Raw genomic sequence first — 27,506 nt, forward strand, 5'->3', positions numbered from 1 at the left:
TATATATATATCAGGATTATCTACGGTAAATTTTGTTGAGCTGCACGTGATTTCAACTTCAGCAAAGTGTGAATTAGTCTCCTTCAGTAGGTTAATAAGGTGTATTTCCTGCTGTTGGTTAGCTCAAGCACAAAGAAGGATTGGAAGGCACTGCTTTTTGTGAAGTTCGGCTTGCTATTAACTCTTAAGTTTCAATGCCTTTGTTAGCATGTATATTCTCACCTCTACCGTTAAGTGGCACATCAAGCACCCTACTCCGTCACCCGAGTGATTACCGGCTGATGGGGCAGGGTGCTTAAATGGACACCGAGCAGCAGCGAAACGCTCCTAGAGGGAAAATTCAGCGAATATGCAAAATGCCACGAGGCGTGTTCTTTTGAGCTCTGTTTGCTATGCAAACGTTTGCGCGTAATCTACCACGTTAAGATAGAATAGAGATACGAAGGCTTGCTCAAGAGGTGTCCAAGCATGGTACAAAGAAGGTTACAAATACTTTAAAGAATATGTTCCATATTTAGCCATAGGTTCCCTTTCATTCACGCCACAGATGGTGTGCCGCCGTCCAGCGGTACATTTTTTTGAAACTGAACTATTTTCGGTTGGCTATCTACTATAAATCATCATAAAAATGTCAATGTTACATTCGCCATGCTTAAAGTGATCCGTGCCATACTGATTTAATCAAGTGTGGCTTGTGTCAGACAAACGACTTCTCCAAGGCCTAGACCACAATGATATAATAGTGTTTCGGGCTCTGCCTCCCAGCTAAGCAGAATACTTTGTTTTGTCTTATTCCGTTGCCGACGGATGTTCAATCATGCGAGATGTAGAACCATAGCTCTGTTCATATATGCCTATGATTTATTTAGCTCAAGCAGATCCAATTCGTATTACGTGCCGTTGGGTAGATGTGCTAGCCTTTTGATCAAAATCTATGTCAAAATAAAACGCTGACGTTGTACGCCTGATTGATCCAGTATAAGAATAGAAATAATACTAGTTATAATAAGATTCAGTGTATGTTGTTATCAACATTCAGATAGTTTAAATCCGATTTTCTCTAGGATCTTTTACAGTAAAGTTGCTCCTATTGTTTAACCGTCGGGCTTGATACCATACAGTATTCTTGAGGCCAAATGCCCCAAAATGCCTTATAAAGCCTGATAACTTGAACATACAAGGTAATTTCACGCTCATCAAGACGTAATTACATAATACGAACATATATATTATACTGCAGTAATGTCTATATGCATATATGTACAGAGTTTTCGATACTGCTTCTTTATAGTTGATATGGGAAGATGTGTGTCCATAAAGAAACAAGAGCAAATTCAATATGAAAGTTACAAAGTACAGTCCGCTCCTATTCATCCAGTAACAATACAATGTCTAGGATAGTACGTTGCGGTACATCTATACCTTCCGTGCTAAAACAGTCTATATAGATATAGATACACATAGGTGGAATCTGCATTAGTTCTTGTCCGGGCCTGAGAAGGGACATATTGCGCTTACTGCAGTCGTAGTTCCAAGAAAGGGGATTACCATCATAGGTAATTAGGGTGCCTATCTAAGTGCCTATCTTTTCATCGAATGAATTCCCTCTAATCCTAATCATAATTATTTCCGCTAATACATGTGTATGCGTGCATTTTGGATCGAAATAGCGATATGGAGAAAGTAGGGACGGTTAGTACATAAATGACTAGTCTGGTTAGTGTGCCGGAAGGCCTCGGAGGCTACTGATTGTTTTCGGTACCCTGGGAGAGGTGCGAAGAGAGCGATTCGTATCCTACGAGAAGACACCTGTGTAAGTGCGTGACTATGCAGAGTTTGTAACTTACGCTTCACGCCTCAAGGAAAACGTTTTAGCTGGACATAATTTGTAATTTATGCGCTACTTTGCCTAGAATTATGCACTGTGCGCGTCGAACAAATTAGAAGACATGGTACATTTAATTATGCACCCCTAGCATTGGAGTGCGTGTTGAGGTAGAAGGTCGGGGCCAAACGAGGTTGAAGTCAACTTTGCGAAACTGCGTTTGGATCGTAGGAGATCGTCGGAGAATCACATAATTCTGTGAAAAGCAAGCCTCATGGTTGGATCTGCTATATGGATTTATTTGCTGACAATGTCAAGATGCAATTGACTAGGGACCTATTCCAAATGCACCATAACGACAGGCAGCATATGTGTTAGGTATTTGGATACATATTGATTTATATACTGCCTACGAAATCACGGCGTGCCAAATTCTAACACGTGCAGATGGGAATGCCTCTGATGTGCGTGTAGAGCAGATGCCCGTCGGACTGCCTCGGTCGTGACAAGCTTTCGTAGGTAGTTACTGCCTTTGCTATTTTTTGTTTTTCGTTTGACTTTTACGTCCGGTACCGCTATTAGGCACGAGACAATTTTTTTTTTTTAAACAGTGCGACTATCGCAGTAAAGCTGTTGCTAATATATTAAGCATACATTTGCCCCAATTGTGTCGGATCATCTAACCGTGAATAAACGCGACTGGTATGCAGGCGATAACGATGATCACCCAGAGCAGGGCGCACGCAATCAGCGAATTGTGTTCAACTCGAAGCTGCATTGATGTGATCGGATGAACAACGGCCAGATATCGGTCGACTGACATAAGGACCAGCGTATAAATGCTCGCCAACGCACACACGTTGATGAAGTACTGCACCGTGCGGCACCACACGTCGCCGAATGGCCAATAGCCTGCAAAAGTCGTCAAAACGAAGTAGATGGATGTTAATTATATTGGACGGTAAGGCACTCGAATGGTTGATAGAGGAGCAGGGGATAGGCAAGGATAACAAAATCGACTATAGCGGAAACACCAACGTTAGCCGACTGCTAATGACAATATCCCAGTATACAATCATACTAAGGCTGTTATATTGATAATCGTTGAAAATAAAATCAGTTGACGTTTGACGATTTGACGCTGCAACAGCAGCAGCAGCAGCAGCAGTTAAACTGTAGTCTGTGCATACCTGTTTCCCCACGAACAAAGACGAGTTGGCGATCCGTATGGGGAAGCGCGCTGGGGGAGAGGCCATACGGTCGGACGTTCGTTGTTGATGGTCTATGGTATTGACCATAGGCGTAAAGCAAACTTGTCATGCATTGAAGTTCAACACTATAAAGCTGTGTTTGAATACAAAAGGTAAAGAGGCCGCAGCCAAATGGGAAGCATCCCAAGGAAGTGGCGTCCCCAAGCTTGGAATGGATGAGCTAGGAACTTCGTCGAACTATTAAAAATCAGATCTTTGCTGTCTGCTAAATAACAATCGCCGTACATATGAGCTCATCAGTAAAGTTAATTCTTTTAACTATCGCTTAAAAAATGCGTATCATCCTCTTACCAGTGACCCCGGTGAACTTAAATTTGATCATTTCTTAACTAGTTGGCTAAGATAATGCTTTTTTAGTATTTCTTAGAAATACTTTATTTTTTTATTACTCATTTATCTTTTGTGCATTTGTCCTAGAGCTCTGGCAGCGTTTCCATAAATAATCTTGCCGCTTAAGGCTTCTCGAAGTATATATCCGTGTACACCGCCTGCCTTTTTAGGGCATGGAAAGCCTCTTAACCACACGAGCTTAGATCGGGAGAATAAGAGTGTCGACGCCAATATTGGATATTCCTTTGTTCAGTTTTAAAAAGTGATTGAAATATGGCACTGATGTTTGGCGTTATCATCAAATAGCCAGCGTGTGGTGCCAAAAATCCAGAAATCGCCTGAGGAAATCGCTCATTTTCATCGAATATGTCACAGTAAGAAATGCCCCTGATTCACTTGACTACAAGTACTACCATTACTCGATACTGCCACCGAACTCAGTTTACGCTCAGGATGACGCCATTCTTTCGTCTGACCCCTCTCAGGTTTCACATTTTCAGGATTTGGGCTGTAATTCTGTAGCTCGTTACATGTGAAATCAAAGTTTTGGCCGAAAATGTCCCTAGACTTCAAGCTTTGCTTAAATCAAAGGCCTCCTCGATCGAGGCAATGTCTTTTTATCTTTCGGGTCCCGATATCTATTCTTCAGCGCTCTAATCTCCATTTTTAACGTTCGCCCTATTCACGTATTGCGTTCTCTCTTGGAGCACCCTTACCTAATGCCTTCACCCATTTTGCGCTCTGGCATTCACGAAACAAAAACTTAACCGCGGAGCGTTGATTTTCCAGGCTAAAAAAATGTTTTCTCTCTGAACTCGTTTCAGCTATAGTAAAGGCCACTAATTTTCACTCACACGTTTTTTTACCGTTTTTTTACGAGTCTTTACCAGCCTAATTTCTCTGCTAGCGGTGCGTAGTTTGAATGAATAGGTGACATTGATGGACTAGTCATTTCGGCTGAGGCGTCTCCAATAGAGCAAGGAGCCTATGCTCATATCGGCATCAATTGACTGCTAATAAATATCTGATAGGCACAGATTGAATACCATCTTTTACAGCACCTGCTTCTATCGGCAGGTGGACGCCAACTGGCAGATGCGAAGGGAGAGTCAGTCTTTATGAGAAATATTCTAAACCAAGTGGTCATCTGGCCGGGACCAATGGCCGTTTTGATGAAATCGGGAAACACGCTTCCAAAAGGAAAAACTCCCGAACGAATCTTAATAGCTCCTTCTGTCGCTTGTTCTTTATTTGTATGTTGACAAAACGTTTATCTACTTTGGTTTACATATGCGCGAATATGCTATTACCTACATTAAGTCATGAACAAGGAATTAGATCTGAACTAACGTTTACAGGGCACAGATATAAGACTGTTTCGTGTTACCTCAATTCAGCACTCATATGCTGTAAACAATGAAAGTTAATCATGTATTTATTCTGTACTAAAATGCATTATGTGTACAGAAAACGCTCGAATATGTTCATAGTGTATTGTAATACCGTCAGATATATATACAAGTGCAAACATTCAAGACTACCAACAATTATATAGGAGTACGCATTTGTCTAATGTGTTTCGGTCTTTCCGGAAGCTTTTCGGAATGCCTCGAAAATCCAAGCTTGTGAGAGCCAGACAGGAAAACACTTCTAAAAAACAGGGCTAGGTCTAAATTGATAGGTCATGGCCAAACTATCGTGGGAAGCAACAAATCCTTTCCTAATGGAAACGACTGTTCAGAATGTCAACCTGCTATTCGATGAACAACTGATAGGCCCTATCCGATGGAACCGCACGTCCTAAAAATTAGCGTTCATCAAAAGATGAAGCTTTACACAAAGATCTCGTACGGCAAAATGTAATTATTAATGTTGATACATTTAACTCTAGCCATTACATCCAATTACTAACAGCCCTTCGGATGATTCTAGTTAGACGCAAAAGTAGACATGCTCTAGGTACGCACATAATTTCTGATTAAGAATATGTAATTATATTAAGGATTCGATGCGCTACGTGTAGACTGTGATGGGACGTTACACTGTACGCTGCTCCATCCCGAGGGGTGTGTGGGGCACACAAGGCCTCGGCATGGATTATCATCGCTTGTGATACGATTCCATACGTTGACGTTCAGCGATATGCCGTTCTGCACACCCGCTGCAGACGGCAAGTAACATCTTGTGAAAAAAAATACACGCTTATTATTGTTAAATTAGCCGATAGATTCTAAGATCCAACAAAGTGGCCCTATACACAAATTTAGCAGGTGTTTCTAGAAAAGTTACTTACTGTTACACCGTAATAGAAAAAATTATGCCTATTTGCCCAACCAAAAAGACATTGATTTGCTTGCTGATCCGTCAAACGTGTCTGAGACTGAATCCTTTTCCGTAGCGTTCACCTTCACCCCAACTTATTTTGGACAGTCAATAATTAATTAAGCACTCTTTTAAAATGCCCAGACACTGAAAGACATCTAGATAGTTCGGTGAGAGAGTTTGGGGAGTGGCTTTTAAAGCCAGTTATTTAAGGCAGCGACCATCACGTGTAGCACAAAGAATTCTTTCTTGTTCTTTGAACATTGTTCTGTTAAAATTAGATAAGGGTAGCAGTAGTAGTATCAGGAAAATGCACATATGACCGGGTTTCTAGTAGTACTCAGTTTAGATGGTGCTATATATCTATTTGTATATACGTGTACCATCAGGCAACGATATCAATTGTATAACAATTGTGTAACGGCACTGTATTTGTCATTGTACGTACACTTAACGCACTGACTTGCCGCTAATAGGAGTAGCTGTGGATTGTCGGTATGGATCATTTTGAATGTAAGTGGACTTCCGCGATACTTTGCCCAAGAACCTCTGGGGGAAACGTATTTGCTCAACTAAAATGGGTGTATATATATGTATATAACTACTTATAAGATTATTATACGTTACAATACAGTTGTTGTGAAATTAAACAGGAGACGATTTTTTAAGTAGAAAGGAGCCCGCTATAGGACTCAGGCTAGCTAACCGGTAACGTAAAATAGCCATAGTAGCGGCAATAGAGTCGCACTCGTTGACGGGTATTTGTGCTAAAATACTACAGTTATTATTATCCTATTTGGTTCGTTACACTCACATGATGCATATCCAATGGGATGTTCTCTTTTTACGTGAAGTTTCTTTTTATGCTCTGTTCTTTCATGTTAGCGACGGCATATATGCTTGATAACCTACTCCATTATGCATCCTCGGAGTATCAGTAAGTGATGGCATCACTTCACAATTGGTGTCAACTTGAGTAGCATTTTATTTCATTGGCTGCCATCTGGCGGCCAGGAACATCATTTCGATAAAAGCATTCTATGTTTCTTTGATATAAGAAAATCTAGGTAAATGTACCCTTTGTCACCAGTGTTCGGCGTTTGCAATAGCTATTTCTGTAGGTAAACTGCCGGTGGCGTATTCGTAGCCTTGCTAACATTTCGCTAATAGCGACGACGTCTTTTTAAAGACCGCACTTATTTGCTATGCTAAACATTTAACTATGTAGACGAGTTCTCACCATCTACCTATGCATCTGCCGTATAAACCTAGCACGCACCATGTTTGAGGACGCGAATCGTATTGGTGCTAGCCACACTATCATTTTCCGTCGTCACCACAGCCGTCGGCTCTTGTGTATGTGTGTCTATATGTGTTTGTGACGTAGTCGCATTATATCTTATCTATTATCTCAGCTGTAAAGGGGTACGTTTTGATTATATATTCGTTGCTGTCGATTGTCCATGCGCGTATTGTCATACCTTCGCGTTTTCGCTGTATCCAGTCCAGTGGGTTTTTTCGTACTACCCACAAAGAGCTTTTCATACAGCCATCCATTTCCTTCCTGTTTTAAGTGTCAGGCCTCCGGTGTTCGACTGTAATGCACGAAATGCAGCGACAGACCGAGCTGTTTGAAAAGAAAGGGAGCGGAACGTTTGCGACGTTGTTGGAAATTGAGTATTCGGCACACACCTCGCCCGACCCCCAGGAGGTCACTGGGCCGCAGCCACTATGCCATAGCCGCTAGCATCGCGAGCGTTACAGCATAAGCGTTGCCGCTTTAATATCGTGGTCCCCTTCGACATTCTACCTCTTTTTGCACGATCTCTTAAGGCGACCAGTGGACAATAAGCCGCCTATTATTGTTTCATTTCTCATAGAGCGGTGAGGCACGTGACGTGTACGCGAAGGCGCCGAGGTTCTAGGGTTGTAGTAAGTTCAACGCAGAAACTGAACGCTTGTATACATTGTATTTACACCCCCGTGAGCCGGCTGTGCGTGCAAATATTGTATTCGCAGAATCGATGTGGACTGGCCTACGAACATCGAACTTAGCGGAAAAAAAAGTAATTGATTAAAATAGCAGATCATGTCCTATAAGTAATAAGGTTTTTAGCAGTTATGTATAGAAACATATCTTGATTAAGAGTCAAATATACTGATATCCGCTACGAACATTATATACCGACTGTTACAACCTTAACAATCGCTTTGCAGACTTCGTAGTGGTAGTAGCGGGAGAAGGAGCGCAAGTTGACGGCATGTTGATGCCGGGCGTGCAACCTAACAGGCCTCAGTTAGGTTGGCGAATATGACTGAGGATTTGATGACGGTCGATCCACTGTTTCCGAGACATTGCTGCCGTTTACGTTGGCACCTCAGTGCTCATTTGTGGGAAAATTGGAAGTGCATGTTATGAGTGAGATGGGGGCAAAGTGTACGCTTATAAACTACATTTCATGTGTTCGTATTTTTCGCTTGTGAATCGTCTGAAATGGGTACTCCGTAGGCGAGACAAGGACAATTCTGTTGAGCACTTCATATGTGTGCGCTTAGGATGATGGGCCAGAAAAACAAGATGAAGGAAAAGTTCAACTTAAAATGGAGTTTGGTGTCTAAAAGACGACGATGGCGAATAGTAGAAGCAATATTAGCAGTGGTGGTAAGGGCAACTTGCTTTGTAGGGTTCAGTGCCGTGGCCGGTGAAATCGTCGAGGTATAGAGGGCCGACCGTTCGCTTGTTCGGATAGCTTTGGCTGCGGGGGGCAGGAACGCGTCCAATGGCCAGTTGTCTCACGAAGAGATTAAAGAGAGTGAGAAACATGCAAAACAAGCGATACCTCGTTACGGGATACTATTCGTTCGTCCTCAAGGGGACGACTAGGTAACGACGTGTTTGACGTTACTTTCGACCCGACATTGCAAACTTAGTAACGTTCGCATAACGTGTTAGAGGGAAAGGTTAGTTGCATCAAGGAACGCTATTTTTAGTCGGCTGCCACAAGAAACTCATCTGTATGAACGAAGGCAACACCAAGCCTCTCACCAGGCAACAACCCAAAGCTGAACATACTACACGCAGAGATGTGCCTGCAGTGCAAGAAAACTTGATTTGTATCAACCTCACAACTCTGAAGCGCGGGCAAAAACGCTTTCGTCAAAGCGGGAACCACAAAAGTCGTTATCATCCATGACGTTTGCCGATTACATTACGGACATCTGAATTTCGTACACTCGGTGTAGTGTTTTATGCTGTGTAAAAAAAAAGCTACCAATTTGTAGTCTGCGTTCAGTCGACTTTAATTAGCAGACCAGGCTACTTTAGAGGCCACACACTGTTCGATTAAATAATCAGTCAAAATCGAACTCATATTAAAAGCAACTATGTATCTTAGACAAACCAATGGGACACCGGTTATTTGAAATAATTCTTATTCGCAATCGTATGAGGATTGACGCCAACAAACTGGCACAGAGCAATGGTGCTAATTAAGAGATTCCAATGGCGTCAAGTTGATATTAAAAAAATAGCTTCTAACTTCATCTATAGTCTGCTAGTATAAATAAAATAAACAAGCTCGACTACAAAAGTTCTATAACACATTAATAACAGTAGCTCAGTATCACAGTGTGACGTTTAAGGGTGGTCTAAAGTAGAGATAGTAACATTTGTCGTAGACATTATCGGTAAATAGGGCAGGACCTGACTTACCGAATTAATCGCACCGTTTTTTTAAGGAGAAATTTAGACAATATGGTTCAGAGTGATGGAAGGACGTACCGACGTCACGGAATGACTTCGAAAACGAATTCACACAAGTCTCCCAGTATTAGGAAAAAAGAGCTGCATCAAGAAAATTGCTACGAGATGATAACGTTAAGTGAAAGGATACCACGAGTAGAGTGCAATGAGCTGATAGAACAATGAACTTAACACTTGAACTCTGGCCAATCAGGCCAGATTCAAGGTCCCAAAAACAGTTAGAATAGCATGGTTGCTTAGTGAATTAATCTGTGTTCAACGCCGGCGGGGACACCTTTCGCCTCACGGCAGAAGCCAGCCGTTGAAACGTAAAACTCGGAGCATTTAAGATAGGCGAGTATTCAGAGAAACGAGTGGATAAGTTAACGAGTTTCAAAAGTAACAGCAGAAAGATGCTGTATGCGGGCTACTGCCACTGAACGTTACTGTTATTATACCAGTAATAGACAAAGCAATTGTAAAAGTTAGAGCGCCTCATCTACCCAATGTTCATCTGCAACGACGGCCAGCCTATCTATCTAAATTTATTTAATTCACTCAAGCAGACAGGTCAAAAGTAATGCCGGATCTTCCTTAAGCACACCTTACGTATATCGCTAGTGGTTAAAGAAAAATATGGTAATGTATCTAGTAAATAAAGCCTTGAAATTGATTGAAATAAAATAATCAGTCTCTATGAATTTAACCCGTACGGTTGCCTTTTCCCCTAGTTACTTGATGAAAGGCTATTCCTGAGCTAGGAATACAGTCACTAACTTGTTCTCGGTATTTTATTATGAATTAATGTATTCGACTAGCCAAAGGGTGGAAGTTAGCTGAGATCATGATCGATGATTCAAAAATTGCCTTCGAACAGTCGAAAATAAACATTCACAGTATTTTACATAATTACGATCGCGTAACTCTCCACTGCGGCTGGTGCGCTATGTCTGCCTTACACATTCTATCGATTGACTTCATTGACACATTGAGGTTGTCGTTATATTTTAGCACGCACACACCAATCCTTCTAAACTCAATAGAGAACATGAGCGTAGATCCGAGGTCAAGGTCGGAATCTAAATTAAAAAGTCCTGCAAAAAATGCTAAGAGAACTGCAGGAAATCGAAACAGCTACTTGTCAGACTTAATATTCCCGATTTAATCTGAAAATACAATTAACGAAATACAATTAAAAGTCGTACTATGGCCAGTTTTGTGCGTTAGTACTTAATTTAGAAGACAATGGTTCAAATACATACTGCTTTGCCGGTCTTTAAGCCTGTTTCTCTAAGCCCGAACAGAATAGCCGCCTTCCAGAGGCCTTTTCACCTTCCCTTTATTTGATTGATTTGTGCAAAAAGGACTGTCGCTAAACCTCTACCTTTTTTCATTTATTCATTCAACGATCGTTTGATTGATGAATCGTTTACGATGTTACATCTGTTCTAGGGAGGATATTGTGGAGAAAGGTAAGTGCGCGAAACTCTTCTTCACGACGCTGGCCAACTTCACAAACGCGAAACATAGGATTCATATGACAAAAATGGCTTTCAGTTTATAGCTCTTCAGTCGCCTCGTTTCTAGCCGATGGCATTTTTCGTAATCTTAAAAGTACGCGATACTAGACATCAGCTGTTGATCAAAAAGATCTCTAAGCACTCCACGGTTGACAGCAACTTTTGAGGTAAGCTATGTTCCACGAGACACATATATATGTATATAATAGTTAGAATAAGTAGATTAGAGAAGTGACAACGTAAAGCATCTCCATTTGCTATTAAAAATATACCTTAAAAAATCATCAGCGGTTGTGCTATTATTATTATTATCATTATTACCTTATTTATATCATTACTGCCCAAATAATTATATATATATGGCGATTTTGATATCATAAGTAACATTGTTTTTTTTTGTTTTCACTATTAAATGGTTGCGAGTTTAAATTACTGGCCCATTTATTATATTATTCGCAATAGTCCATGTTTCATTCTAACATGCTAATTGTTTTATAATCCCTACCGTTCTATTTTTTATAGATCCTGCGCAGGGCCGTTTACTATTGATTGTGTACTGTCCACGAATTATGCAACTATGTATTTTCTCCATAATTTTGAATCAATAAAAATGAAACTAAACTGAAGTCTTCGATGACACTTATTTCTTCAGTTATTTCGCCCCTATTAGATAGGCTCAATAAAAGACAAGTTACTCTCATATAAAGAAGAATTTATCTGAAGGTGCAAACACAAGATCGACTGTCGCATAGAACGTCACGAACCTACAGACGGCCACAATTGTCGCGTGCATCGGCCCAAAATATCTTCTTCGTATCATTCCCAGAGGCAACAAAATATAGCAAAGAAGACTACTTTTTTTTTTTATAAGTAGTTTCCATGTCCCTACGGCTCTGGCATGTACTTCGTTAATACGATAACTGAGAATGAGGTACCCACGCGCTATGGCTGTAGAGCTGTAAGCGATACTCACTACACTCCTGGCCTCACTCAAGCTAACCACGAAAAAGGCGCGTATTTACGATATTCCCCAGGATATTCACACATATCATTACCACATTATTAGGCCACGCTTCTCGTGATATTTTAGACATAGATCAACGCTAGATACTTTCTTTTGTGTTTTCTATAAGCTTAAAATTCTATAGCTTCATAAAATTACATTTACGAGCTGCCGGGCCTCTTTTACGGATTTCGGCAAAAATGATACACAAAACTCACAAAGCTAACGATCGAAATTTATCCACAGAATACAAATACATTAATTGGACAAAAATCTGTGTGTATTCACGAAAATGATGGAAGCAAGATACTAAATGACTTGGATCTAGCTATCGTAGACTCGACAATGAACCATGAATTGATCGGCTCGCATGAGTGTGTGTGCAATATAAGGCTGTTAAATAAATGGCCGGTGGCAACAGTGATACCAGTATCAATACAGCAAGCAATTCTACGTGAAACTTCTTCTTTATAAGCTCTACATCGGCTGAGATTAAAGGCTAGGAAGAGGGATATAACTGCCAAAATGCAAACTTCAGAGCATTTTTTTCCGCCAGAGCTATTCTGCTCTATAGTCCAACTGTGTGATCTGAAGCGAATCGTATGGATGAATCGACTCAGACTGCTAGAATCGGTCATCTTTATATAAATTGATCTCAGTTGTATAGCAGACATAAAAGACTAATTTTCGGTAGCTGATCAATCAACCAACCAATGTGTACAAGTGGATTGCCAGGTTTCGTCCAGGAGACCTAAGTGGGGCTTCATAGGAACTGCTTGAGAAAATGGAAGGAAAAGTTTTCAGGTCACGCTGCGGTCAGTGGCTCCACATCTCATCCGCATACTATCTGATATGGGTATGCGCAGTATGTACGCCGCACAGACGATTCATATCTTGTCGTTGGCGGTTGTCTAACATACGCTACTTAATGTTGGTAAGGTTTGGTCTCTTCCACAGCGGCAGGGAAAATATGAAAGGACAAAATCGACAATGTGGAGTAATGCTCATAACGTCAAAAACCTATTCGCTTGCAAGAAACCATCTTTACTTCCGTAAGCCTCAGTGTGGAACACGGAAGTTCGACGCTAGCGCGCGGTAGAGGGTGATCCGCCTACCTCCCCAAAATCTGCAATGTGCAACAATTTTTTCGATGCAGTGCGAAATAGATAGGTACGGGAACACACGAAAAGCGTGGGTACTTATGCCGTATAGGTTAGCAGTAAAGTGAAACTAAAAGGCTGTACACAGTATGTTACGATCACGAGTTCGACGAATGGTTCGTTCAGGCCGGAAAACGGTTAGCTTAGCTCCGTGTGGCCTAAATATAAATACTTTACCCTGCACACGAACTTTTAGCCTTATCTCTTTTATAACTAGTGATAGCAATATGGGGCCGAAAGATATAACGTTACTGCTGTCGTTAATACGTGCGGTATGAGCCACGAACGGAGATAGGGCGTTGTTTCTGCGATTATTGATTAGGTCTCTCGATGCGTAGGCCTGTCGTCTTTCTAAGGTAATCCGCCCTGTGAAATCTATGATAATATTGCGTTTTATTGACGACGATAATACGTTATAAGACGAGCTTCTGCTACTGCAGCAGTTAAAAGCAATCAAACAAGGTGTTGTAAGCTATAAACGACCCAATCAGATTGAATTTGCACCTACGTTTTACACGAGGCTGAAGATTTTTACGTTATAAGATAAAGTAAAAAGGAACAGTATCATTTTTAAGGTTAGATATCATAAATTGATACATGTTTGATATTGATCGATTAGGCTTATGCTGACTTGCCAGATATAGATTAATATAGATAGAGTAATGAAGTAGATTCGAAGATCGTAACGTCAATTTGACCGTGATTATTAAAGAATGGGTTGCACACTTGTCACTGTTATGCATTGACCCATATTGCTATACAACAATTTCTCGCAAACAATTACGTGTTAATGCACAATGTTCTATTTTATTGCTGTTGATCGAACGACTGAGTTACTGTTAGCAAACGTCGACCTTTTCATGCCTAAAAACGATGTTTCTTTCATATTTCACAGCCGTTTAACTTGTCAGGCAATGCGAAAGACAGCCACTTCCAACCGCAGAATGAAATGTGCCCAAACCGGGCTCAAATCTAAAGCATTACATGTACCTAAATTTACTAGGAAACACGTTAAGTAACACTGCGCCATCTCGAGAACCCCTTGATGGGTAAGCATTGCGAGGTGCACTATCAGCGTAGAGATTAAAGCTGTATTTCTCTGTAGCCCAACTAGCTAGTGGTAACGGAAACGGCAAACAGTATTTGGACGAGTTATCTTCCGACAGAAACGAAGTAGATCGATAGGTCAAAGGCATTCCTGCAGTTGTTGATACAAGAGCGCATTGAGAAGATACCTAGCAACTCAAGCAGTTAAAAATTTAAATCCCACCTATCGATGGGTATCTACAATGGAAACGTCTCTCATATACCATGCGCACAATGCGCAGTATGTAATCGTCGACAGCAGCAGCAGCAGCAGCGGCCGTTACAAAAACAGCGACTGGTCTTTCGCGGTGGAAAAACTGTGACGACAATTCCGATGTATATATTTTTCGGACTCACTTGGCTTGGAGCGGGTCTTGTTACTGGGAGCTTTGTATGGAGCTTAATGGCACCAGAAAACCAAGGCGTCCTGAACACAGAATGGTGGGACACACCTTGAAACACGAGTGCCGGGTTTAAGAACTCAAAAAACAGTGTAAAATTGTTCTGCTCCGATTAGAAGGAGAAAAAATAAATTGAATCAACAAAGCAAGTCGCCTCTTGCAGTAAACCATTGTTGGCCGACACCATTGTCTAAACAAAGGATATATGAAATACTGTAATAGTACAGCTGACTGGCAATCTTGCGGTTATTTTTTGCCTGTGGCATTAGAACAAGAATGACTGCCTTATGTATAGAAGTGTAACGCTATTTAAGTATGGTTTTAAAGAATTTCATCCTTCCAATTTAGGCGAAAATTTGAAATACCGAAACAGTGCAGGGATTATTAAACTGATGAGTACCTGTATATCAAAAAATACCTATGTTTTAGTAAGGAAAACGCAAACTTTTCGCGCCAACAAGCTGGGCGATATGGTGGGTTCGTGCCGTTTTGGTTCAATTAACGGGCAGGTTGAATGGCAGTCATGGCGTTAAACTAATGAACGAACTAAGGCTTTGTTAGGTGATAGGCCAGTCGCCTGTTCCGGGGATACAGCTGCCTCTAGCGGCACACCGATGAGCTAATGTCAACATGAGTTCTGGTCAGCAATTCTACATAAAGAACTATGTGCTTCCGCGATAAGCTCTGTTTATTGCCTGACTCGAAGAAGCATTACGTGCTGTTTACATATAATATGGGTTTGTACTAATAGTCTTCCTACACCAGGAGAGTTTTACCATGTACAAAGATTTTATACAATTTTCGACCTTTATAATATAAAGTATCAGATTTTGTCTAGTGACTGAAACAGCAAGACCGCTAATAGAAACACGTCTAGAAGTGTTGCCACCGTTTATTGGAGGTTGACAATAAAACGGGAGGAAATAATACCACTTCTTTCTGGCAGCTACCCTGGGCGTAATACTTGTTGCCCATCCCGACACCATTGTTACTGTCATGTGTATAATAGTATAACGCTTTACAAGCTAGATAAAAGAACTCATTATATTTGACATTCACGAATAATACGAAAAATTTTTTTTACTAGAGGTCGTCGATAGAAACAAGTTTCTTCCGATTCTTTAGATAGCACGCTCCGCATGCTCGAAGCTGATTGAACCGATTCTAAGTCCTTAGTGAGCAGTATAATAATAGCATATGCCATTTTTTTGAAGGGATACATGAAACCCGAAAGTTGGACTGTTGACTTAGAGCTTTGTTCCAATAAACTGAGCACAGATAAGGATGTCTTAGGAATATTCGACTGGGCAAAATGATGCACTAAAAACGCGGAGTTTTGTCCTTTAGATCATCATTGCATGCGCCGTTGCGTAGCCTACTGCAAAACCGCTTTCCTGGAGAAACGAAATCCTCATCGACAATCTGCACGAACACTGACCTTTTGATATTAATCTTTAGCATTAGTAGTGCTTGAACGCCATGGCTCCTACATAGAAACCACATCCTCGTGCTAACAACTGCGTTGCGTCAGTGTACTTATCCGGTGATTCGAAACGTAGGACAGTACAAATGGAAAGACATTGATCTCATTGGCTCCCAGAAGAAACCATCTTACATTTCGTTGCTATTACTGTAAACAGATAGCGAATAGTAAAACTGAAAAGCCTTCAAACAGTTAACACCAAGAGTTAGAGTTAACTTACCGATGCTGTAGTCGATTGCAGTGAAAGGCACGCAGAAAACAATAAAGAGCAGGTCGGCAATTGCGAGATTGATAATAAGCATATTTGTTGTGGAGCGCATTTGCGGGTTACACGCGACCACGACAACGACAAGGGCGTTGCCTACCAGACCGACAACGCAGATCAGGCCGAATAGCCAGGGGACGACGACCTCAACGAACACCGGACTGGCTTCCGCAGGTGAATTGCTAGCTTCGACTTTCGACACTGTCAAATCGACATGGCCGAAATATATCATCGTCGATCATCGAGAGATCCATCAGACCCACCAGGACATACCGGAAAACCAAAAGAGATATCATTAAAACCAATTCGTTTACTTTATTTGGACGTAGGTGTTTCTGACCTGTGCTGCCTGGAGGCTAGCCTACTTGATGATTTTCTCCCATAAAACGCATCTAGAAATAAAAGAATTAAGCTTTTTGTTCTCTTATTCAATAGATAACAATTCATTGGGTTCTTCAGATACAGCGCTCGATAACTGTATCGTCGCCAGCAAGCGGGCAGCATGTCCTGCGTTTCAAAGCTACAAAAATGAGAATACAAATTCAACTATCAGGACTAACTCGTAGACTTAAGTCTACGAGTTAGTCCTGATACTATACTGTCCTGATACTGAGTTAGGAATACTGCAGTCTATTACAGTTAATATTCTAGCTTCCATCCACTGGCAGTAAACCAATGCTGTCGGAGAGGACGAATCCGATCTGATTAACGGCACATGAAGCAGTATACATGTTACCACGATAGCTGTCGTCTGGTAAATAGTGCATATGTGCAAGAAGCGTGTTTGGTCTCATTTCAGAAAGCATCACTTGCTTAGCAATAAAGTCTTATATATATTAAGGTCTAGTAGTGTGAAGTATATCTTATTTACACTTGATCTAAAAAGACTTTCTTAAGCTACGCCAATACAGTATAGTCGTAAATTATGATGCATGTGTCTATGTACTGGAGAGAAAAGTAGGCTTACAACTAGCCTTAACTGCAGTTAGCAAAAAACATTAGACAAAAGAAAAACATTACAGCTGGAATAGAGTTTATTTGGATTGTTCATTTAATTTCTTGTACGTGTTACCCAACTGTAAGCCCGCTTTGTGCCTGCTGCTATTAAATCTCTAGCATTTTTAGCACGCATCTTTGTAGGATGCGTGCTCTTCCAAGCACACGTTGTTACCTTGAATGATACACATCTTTTCCTATATTCCGTAAACGCTCTCCACAAAACTTCTATCGAAAATATTTCAACTCCTCTTCGTCGTTAGAGATTTCAGAAGACTGCAATTACCCGAAACAGCACTGCCCCATATATATATATATATATATGGGGCAGTGCTGTTTCCCAATTCCCAAAAATATATTCCCCAATTATATATATATATGTATATATATAATTGGGGAAAATTCAGAAAAACTTTACATCTGCAGAGACAATTGGACAACTCTGCTGCGTGTTCCCATAAAAATATTTCTCTTCGAACACCAGAGCAAGAGAAGCCATTGAAGTACCATATATTATTTCGATAGTATTATTGCAAGTCAAGCAAGATCTATGATGTTCATATTGGCATAAAGGGCGTACAATACAGCTCAACAAATCGTCCTTGTAAAATTTACAGATAGGAAAACAGCATTCGTTTATGAGCTACCATTCACCGCAACAGGTATTAAGCAGGTCCCTCTAGAAAGAAACGTCTCGTTAGGAACTAGTCGATTGCTTAACATCGTTCGGTGGCAAGAAGCACTTCTTGTTTAGAGGTTCTAAGTTTGAACTTACCTCATGTTTTCTCCTTTCAGTGGTAGTTGACTTACGTCTGTCTTAGAATGATTGTCTTTTACTTCGCGTAAGCCTTGTTAATATTTATATCATATGCTAAATACATAGCCAGCTAAGTACCCACGGCCATAGGAAATACCAGACACCAGATCGCGGAGTCGGCTTGCAAATAATCCCAGCAACGCCAGTTGGTATTTACACATGTTTAGTATTCTTAGCGAGATGGAGTAGGCAGCCAGCTGCTTTCGTATTAATCGCGTTGAAAAACCGGAGACGAGTCAGCTATAAAAGGCCAAGCCTGCTTTGTTCTGCTTTTCCTGCAATGACGACAGCAGCAACTCTACGCGATGACCTTATAGCCGAGAGTTGTTTGCTGCCGGTAAGTAGGATACATGGGGTCTCCTCTCGATGACGCACACACTGAAGGCCCGAAAATTTAAGTGGAGAGTGACAACGGTAAAGACTGTGAAAAAACTGAGCAGCGTGTTTTGCTCTGGACAAACTACAGGCTTATTGAAGAGGCCGAAACTGGTACGGCTATTAGGTTTCTCGTGATCCTTAGCTAATGAGAGCCCCGTTGTAGTCTTATGGGAGAGTGTCCGGGGACAGAATAGTATGTTGTCGATGAATTGATTTCACTGGGTCAGTTAAAGTTATGAATGGAACGACAATTACCTAATGTAAGGAAAGTGCCAGTGTAAGGAAAAAGTGGCGTAGACACATTCAGTTCATAAATGGTGACCGTGATGGTGGGAACGCATATGGCTTTATTTTATGTTTCATGTTAGCAAGACGTTTACGTTCATCTCCGCCCGAAACATAGCCGCATTCAACGGCGCAGATTGCTGAGCCTTGCACCGTATCGTGTAATTCCACTTCGGGATATAGTACATGAGAAATATGATTAAATAAAAACTCCGCCACTTCCAATCATACCCGGCCTACAATAGGTGGTGTATCTGTTAGTCGGTGACTTTTTAGCTGTGAGGGAAGCTCAACTAGACTCTACAGTATGAGAGTGTTATATGGATATTGTGTATCCTTGGAGCATTTAGAGTCAAGAGACTAACCCACCATGCATAAGCAGGGGCAGCAGTTTATCTGGTGAGATGATAGCAGAAGAACACGAGAATTTAAAGTGCAGGAGGCGAGCAGTCAAGAGGTAACCAGCCACTCAAGATTTGTAAGAAGTTGACCCGTGCAGATACGTCCAGACAGCGTTTCAATCGGGAACTGGAAGCCTGATCGAATTAAGTTGTCTCAATCAAATGTCTATGAAAACCAAGTGTACTGAGAGGACAAAAAAAACGATCGCTTGATATGCTGCGCTGAAATGAGTATAGGTAGTACGTATGCTGAAATCTATATTGCCATTAGTATATATATATATATATGCTCAGAATGGAAGCAATAAGTAGCTATTGGTTAGGACAACCAAACCTCTAAAAGCGATGGAGCCGCAGGACCTGAAGGCCGCACAGCTGTTCGTTTATGCGGCGGAGAATGCATCATCCATCGATTAGACTGTAGACATCGCCGCAGGAGCCAGACCCTCGTACAACCGTTAATACTGGTAGCGATCGCCAGCACTAAGGCAAAAAATGTAAAAGAGTGTTCGCCCGTGAAGAACTAGTGTCGACGAATGAACGTTTAACTGAAGGACGAAGTGCCGTACCGGAATACAGCGGCCAAATACCTTACGAACCTACCAGATCTGAAGTGTAAGGGCTACAGAAAAGAAGGACGCCGCGCACGCCCTGCAACGACGCACAGAAGTGCGAGGACGCCATAATTGTTGGAGGACTATGCCAATGGCGCATAGAAACTAGGGAGACGGCTGAGTGTTGCATCAAGCGTGCGGAATCATTCACACATCTAAATGAGGAAGAGGCGACCACATGGGGAACACGCGAGGACGTGAACGCAGAATGTTACGGTAAAAGTGTAAACAATAGACAATTGCTAGTTCATACGACACAATATCTAATAATTATTGACCTAATATTGTATGAAAAATTGTCTGTCTTGTTTGCGATTCGAGAAGTGGCTGCACAATTAGGCAACAAACTGTAGCTTGTTTAGCTAATTTGTTATAAAGTGTGTCAACCCGTTCAAAATCTATCTAACTTCGCTTAACTTACCTTCACTTTGTTTAGCCACAACCTAGACATGGGTCTAAAAGTGATTTTGATCACTTTATTTTAACGGGAAGTAACGTCCGTCAACGTCCCCTCCCGTTCATGCGCTTACAGAAGTGCGTGGGCTAATCGTATTAACGTCTACACAATCAGGGTAGGAACAGCCGGGACTAGAAAGGACAAATATATGTGCTTGCAACACAGGCCCTATCTCGCATTTCTGTAGCGCAGCACCCGTGAAGGCAGAAATTTAAAAGTCAATGCAATAATGACGTGCCAGTTATAAGCAGGTTTCGATTCGGACAACACAACAGAGCTGCGGTAGGAGTAGAGAATAGCTCGTTAACGAGTGGAACTTTGACCATTCAAATCAGCAAACGCCTCATTACCCGATCATTTGATGATCACATCCTTTAGTCGTCGCCATAGTCGTCAGGTCAAACAAGTACTATACAGCGGCCGGTTCAACAAATAATAGAGTGAAAAGATAAATTCAAATAGCATTCACCCGCCTGGGTATCAATTCAGCTTTGCCATGGTTAGTTAGGTCGCGTTACTCAAACATGATAATACATGTTCAAAATGGAGGACATAATTAGAATCGACCTTTCATTCAGTATTTGGTGGCAAAAGTATGTTCATCTTCCATCAACTCCAGGATAAGCATTAGTAGGAATAATTATAGTAATACATTGTTTGCAAGCATACAGAAACCCTAAAATATGTTATTTTAGCTTCTACAGCGTTCTCTTCTTCACACGTATGACAACTTTGATAAGAGATCTTGAAGAGACGCCTGTTCCTTAGCTGGCCTCGAACGACCGCGAGATTCAGGAGGATCTGTTCACCTGTTGTTGGCGATTCATTCACAAATGATAGGCGCGCATTTCCGGTTGAGGCGGGTTTATTTGTTTGTCTGCTGACTCTTGCGCTCAAACACGTGTTCGAGACAGCAAATACCTTTTTTTAGTTTCTAACACATAGAATTGTCTCGTTGAGAAGTTTGATACAATCTGTGTGGTCTCTGTGCAAGTATGGTAGGCAGCGCTCGCTTCGTCGTATTCTCGAGAAGTGGTCGTAGACGCGTAAAAAGTGCTCAACGTGAGAGGCAGAAGCGTACGTCAAATGAAAGGTCACCTTTTCAGTGATGACGACGCGTACTTAGAGTTACAAGCGAAAGGAGGAAATGGTAAACCTTAGGTGGCTGACATTTTATCATGGTAGATATATAATAGTAGGCAGTTAAAGACAGACTGTCTTTCCGGGTATAACGAAACGTAAATTCAAATATGAAAATACATAGATTTAGATCCACTTACATTTTTCCAAGTTTAAGGTTTCGCTTTACTATCGTGTAAGATGCCTATTGCTTATACTAGCTCCCTGCAGGTAATTCGGCGAGCCTGGATGAATTGGTTGGCTTTTTTTAGGTTTTTGTCCGAACGCGTTAGGACCAGTTACCCGAAGAAACGATCAATTTTTCCAGATCAAGCTGGTCTTGTTAGTGCTAACTGGCATCCAGCACTGACACACAGCCTGTTCCCTAAGAGCTTTCTGCGCTATCGGCACCATCTGCAAGCACTTAATTTCACCCTTTTACGCAAAACGTCATGTACTCTACTTTCGTTTCCCAAAAACGCAGAACACAGCCGAAACTCAGCCACTATAAAGCGCCTATAATATCCGAAGCACACGTTAGAATTCTCTAGCGTCTGCCTTGTGAACGGTGGACTGGCAGACAAATGTGCAGTCACAAGCCTAGTCAACCCAGGTCGGCTTTTAACTAGCAGAAGCTGGCGGCCATTTTATCGATGCCTCTTTTCTATCTACTAGTTTTTTTGACACATGAACCCGACACACCTTGCGGGAGTAAGGAAGTTATTGTTTTTGACTCAATGATGTGTCGTCATAGACGTATCGTGCAACCGTGCGTATACAAAAATAAATGTACTGTTTACTACTTTGTGGCCGTACTTTGACGTCTGCTTCTGTCTAATCTTAATGTAGATAACTAATTCTTCCAACACCCCTTAAACAGGTACTATTTATCAGTCATTTAAGCACTAAACAGCCAATGTTCCCAATTAAGCCCTAAATGTACATGTCTTAATGCTTCTATAAGGGATACACTTCGTTGGATAAATGCGACACAAAATCAAGGGTACCGTTAAAAATAAAGTATAAATCATATGGGGGTCGCATAAAGAGTCCAACAAAAATTCTCATAAGGTGCCACTCATCCTAAAGGGTTTTTTAAGTCTACAATCTCAATTCAAACATGTGACGATATCCAGTCTGTCGATTTGAGTATTCTTTACCTAACTCACACGTTAGGCATCATCTGCAATCAACATTATTATTATATAGCTACATTCATGCGTAAGCGTTTCTGCTCTGGTTATACGGAACGCGTTATTTTATCATACTCTAATAACAGCAACGATCGAACTTTGCCTTCATTCCCTACGACCTGGTCCCATCTTTTAAGTAATTCGTTTATTTCTGTTCGCTCGAAACCTTTAGGTTTGATGTTGAAAAGCTTATCGAGCCAGTTTTTGAAACTCTTTTCACTGTAAAATGTATAATCAATCATTTAATTTTACCTAGTGATTAGAAAAGGCAATAATTCTAAGTAGATCCAATCGATTCTAGATGCTTGCAGGTGTCGAACTTGTCGCTTCAGGAACATACATTTTTTTAATTCAAACTCGATGCAAAGTCCCGTTTATCGCACAAAATAAAATAGATTTATCAAGGGAAGAGGACACTGTTGAATGGTGCATAGAGTAAAAAATAACACACAGTGTGTAAGGGTGTTGCGTAAGAAAAATCACCAGGTGCTCCAAATTTCCAAACTTTCGAAAACTAAAAGTAGGTGATGGAGTTATAACGACGATTTCCACACGATCAAATAAAAATTAACGTTTAAATTTTCCAACTTTTACCTCCGCTACTGGTATTATACATTACTTCAGACCGCTGACCTTCAGTACGAGACAAGGTGCATTTACGATTTGTCGAATGTTAAAAAGATTGCCTATGATTTTCTTTGCAGCAAGGCTAATATATTTAGTAAGTGGCGAAGTCATATTCTCTCAATATGAACCCGTAGAGCTCGTTTATCCATATACATATATATATATATATATATATATATCGTCAAAAATTGCAATTCCATATCTTGTTTAAACAACACCCACGAAACTCTCCTCGGTATCGCACGTCCGCGCTGTAACGTAACGCTGTGAAGTATTCCTGTTGAAGCGTCTGGAAATCGTTGAACATTTTTGAAATCCTTAATTTCCAAATCTGTTTTTGACATTATAAGGAATTTTGAAACTTGTTAAAATTTTCCTCGAATTCGGTGAAAATTTATGTAGGAAAAGGTTTCATTAAGAGGGAAAGCTGAAATAATTAAGACTGGCAAGTATTTCGATATGCACGGCTATCTTTTCTTTTTTTAAGCCTGGAAAGGGCTATGGTGAATGCAGTCGCGGAAGAAACCCTTTGGGAAATATAGTCGAAGAAATTATTGGCCAACGATAAGTCACAAATGTTGAAATAACTAAAATAGTAAAAGAAATATCAACTCAAAAACTAATGTCTGCGTAAAATTAGTAACCATATCGAACAGGTTTCGTAAGATATATTTTAATTTAAGAAAAATGACAGTCTTACACAATACCACAGTTTTACATGACTAAAATGGTGCTTCTTAAGGACATATTTCCCGTAAGCAAATAATAAATATCCAAGGCGTTTTATGGATAGCTTTTGGCCAAACTCGTCCGCCAGGTCACGTACTTCAAGTTCACGTACGTTACCATCGTTTGAACTTATTTACCATTGATTGTTTTTATAGGATGAAAAATAGCACCATTTGATACACTGTTCCATTGAGCCTAGATCGGGTTCTTCGCCCATATTTCCAGCATGAGAGTTTATCATACGATACACGAGGAAAATTACAGAGCTGATTCACTATAAATTTTTACAGTATGTACATTTTATTAATGACTGCTACTTTTTGCCAGTCAGACAAATAACATAGTGTAATTTACGATTATGAGGTCTCGTTGCCTCGAGCTTCGACTCTAGAGCATCGCTGATTGGAATAAGGTCTGCTTGAATCTTCGTTCTACAAATGTAGTTAGCGTGACTGGTTTACATAATAACGTTTTAATTATTTTGATAATTTTCTACTCTCGTGTCCTCCGCGTTGTTGCCGTGAAGTTTCCTTACAACGTCTTATCTCCCTAGGAAGATGTGCATATACTTACATTTTATAATCATTGTTACTATTACCAGCAATATATAGGTGATACGACTAGCCAGAGTTGGCTCATATATTCTGTATCGTACACAAACAGACAAAAGTAAGACAAGAGAATAAAGCTAAAGGCCAACAAAATTTGCTTTTAAGCATTCACAGATCATTCTCTGACTTATCTAACGATCGTCTCAAGTGATCTGACTATGCGTTCACCAGCGCCACTTCGTTTTTCTTGCGAACAGAATTTTATACAGGAACACAGTAACGTAATAATAACGTAACGACCACTTCCCGACACGCACTCTTGTATACAGTCGTGACGCTTCACGGCAGTTCATTTATCTACTACAAGACTTTTACAAGGATATAATATGGATAAAATATACAGATAAGATATATATCGTCGAACTTAATTGTTTTTGTGAAGTAATTTCGGAATAAAACTTAGGACCTATTGCCACCTCAAGAACGCTCGCAGAGTCATTAACTAGAATTGATCAATGATTTGCCTTGTATAAAATAAGGCCACTATATTTGCAATGGAGAATAGCAAACTATTCCAATTACTTTCATCTTCTACAACGCACGAAGTTTAACTGTAAGTTTAAACGGCACGACAACCGCACACGTTAGATATACTTCTCAACACTATACAGAGGTGATCCGCTACGAGGATACCGTAATAGGAGTTATAGATGAAGCTAAAATCTGTTGTGGGTAACACAGTTGTCATTACTAGATTATCGCAATTCAGCAGCGAACACTGATGATTCTATTAAAATGCAAGCTAAATCGAATGGCTTAGGATGTGTAACCGCGAGATGCGTCTAGACTTCAGGTTTGTTCGCGTACATCTACTTCATGACCTAGCCTACAAATTCCCGCAGCCGAGCCTTGCGTTCACTTCGATTCATAATCCCTTAGGGAAGAGCCAGAGCAGACAGACTTTCTGCCCGGCAACGAATCTATCTAACTAGTCTATGAAATTGTGCGTCGCAAAACAAGGCGACGGGGTCGGGTCTACTACTGCATTCTCATGGTGAGCTTACTATTGCAGAGATCGCCGCAGAGGCTCCCCCCGGCCACCGTTGTGGCGATGTCTTCGTACGCCACGAGAGCCTCTAAGCTCGTCATTTTCCCCAATACAAAGAGGGCTCAGGCTGTGCTTCAGCTGCGCGGGGCTTCCACTACAGCATTTTCCACTTGAATCATTTACCGCTTTTTGCAGATTCGCCTTTAACCGTGCGCCACTGCCGCGGCTGTGGTCCGCAGCCTATGGCTAAGCCACTAGTAGCGGATCTCCTGGGCCAGCCTTGAGCCGGTCCTCGTATAAGCCAGACTCAGCCCCTACACCTCATCTGCAAACAGAGTAATACCGCACAGAAACATAAGCAATCATTCGTGAAAATACATGACACGAAGACTCCAGATACGAAATCACAAACATACAGAAAGGAATACTCGTATATGCACAGGGTGTCGAATATTAGTTCTGTAATGAACTACCTCTACAGCCGCCAAATTAGCTACTGCTACATCCGTCATGACAAGAAGTGAAGCCAACTAGAAAGTTTCTTATCATTCGCTATTGCAGGAACAGTGGCAACAGTAGAGAGACATCTTAGCATACAACTCTATATGAATATTGCCAATACTACTGAACTGCGCATAAAAGCGCTTCCTACAAGGCAAGTTTTCCTTGAAGTTGGTGTCAATTCGCCAACACGACTTCAGGAACGAGCGCGCTATATCACGCTGAGGAGTCGATGTCGGTAGTGACACGGATGGAGAGGCATCGAGCTTCAGCAGTTCCTTCCATTGCTCGAATTGTATCTTTTCTGCAACACATTTAGCGAAGTCTGTGGTCTTCGTTTTTTGCGGCAGTGGTGATGAGGATGGAGGTGTCCCGATCTCGAGGATTTCGTGCAGTCGCCTATTCCTACTACTGCCGCTGACATATTTGTTGTGCCATGCGTTCTTCTGATTCTGTCTGTGCGAATGACAGCATATGGATATGTGCTTCAAGTATGTATAAAGGCAGGTTCAGGTGGCAGCGCGACAAGCAATAGTAGAAAATCTGCTTTGCCTGAATTAGGGGATCTGTCGGCGCATGCGCCGGGAGTCATTATTGGTCTGGGGCAATGGAGTATACACTTTAAAACACTACTGGCTACCTCCTTTCCCTTCCTACCGCGTCCGGCAAAACGGCCGATCTTTAAAGAAGACTGTTTTTATAACTAAACGTGGATCTTTAATGGCGTACAGTTCAAATATGTGAGCTCGCAAAACGGTCAAAGCGACTGGCAGTGGTAGGTTTAGTGTAAAAAAAGACCCCAAAGGAAAAATTAAATGGCCACTCAATGACTGGTTAGAGATTTTCTAAGCATTTCTTTACAATGTATTAGAATATGCAGGCCAGCGCATTCGTTTCATCAGGTTTTGTAGTATCTCGGTAAGCCTGAGTGATTCATCAAGGGCATAGAACCAATAAGAACATAAAACGCAAGAAATTATTTTCCAGCATTTTCTTCTGGCTTTTAACCACATTCGATAATCTAACCTGTTTGAGGTTGGCGATAGACGGTCTTAGTACAGCTTCAATCCTCTGCTGGCATTAACCATTAGGAAGCGTATTCGCTATAGCTGGTGAGGCACTAAATCTCTTTAAAAGGCTCGCTGACAGTCGTCGTTTTAACATGTTTTGCCAAACCCTCTTAGAATTTATTAGGTTGTCTGATAAATGTGTTACTGTCTCATGCACTTTAGTACTTATCTTAAAGTCTGTTAACTCGTAAAATGGATCAGCTATGCTCAAAAATAGTGATGAATCTCTGAAAGGTAACGCCCGTAAATGTCACTCCGCCAGAAGTTGGCTGAACGGACAAAAACATCGTGAATTGAACATTGGATAATTGA

General features: G+C 41.1%; 1 protein-coding gene and 2 long non-coding RNA genes across 14 annotated transcripts in view; 2 read left to right on the top strand and 1 right to left on the bottom strand.

The window, feature by feature from the left end:
* The window catches only part of LOC111245297 (allatostatin-A receptor-like), a 94,706-nt gene that overhangs the window by 8,802 nt on the left and 58,398 nt on the right, over window positions 1-27,506 (bottom strand). For 10 of the 12 annotated variants that reach the window (XM_086979301.1, XM_086979299.1, XM_086979304.1 and 7 more), the window contains exons 3-5: window positions 25,640-25,948; window positions 16,364-16,609; window positions 2,510-2,737 (exon numbers count right to left, since the gene is read on the bottom strand). In XM_086979301.1, coding sequence (XP_086835427.1) covers window positions 2,510-2,737; window positions 16,364-16,609; window positions 25,640-25,724 — 559 coding nt within the window. In that variant the 5' untranslated portion in view covers window positions 25,725-25,948. The remainder of the gene's footprint in view (window positions 1-2,509; window positions 2,738-16,363; window positions 16,610-25,639; window positions 25,949-27,506) is intronic. The other 2 variants (XM_086979307.1, XM_086979308.1) reach the window with 2 other exon arrangements.
* Window positions 1,663-11,636, top strand: LOC147757938 (uncharacterized). Its single transcript, XR_015320414.1, has 4 exons — window positions 1,663-1,813; window positions 2,536-2,786; window positions 10,943-11,177; window positions 11,533-11,636. It is a non-coding gene; the product is annotated as an uncharacterized LOC147757938 (long non-coding RNA).
* Window positions 7,239-10,191, top strand: LOC147757939 (uncharacterized). Its single transcript, XR_015320415.1, has 2 exons — window positions 7,239-7,814; window positions 7,966-10,191. It is a non-coding gene; the product is annotated as an uncharacterized LOC147757939 (long non-coding RNA).

Source organism: Varroa destructor, unplaced genomic scaffold (assembly GCF_002443255.2).
Source record: "Varroa destructor unplaced genomic scaffold, Vdes_3.0 BEIS01000002.1, whole genome shotgun sequence".
Lineage (NCBI taxonomy): Eukaryota > Metazoa > Arthropoda > Arachnida > Mesostigmata > Varroidae > Varroa > Varroa destructor.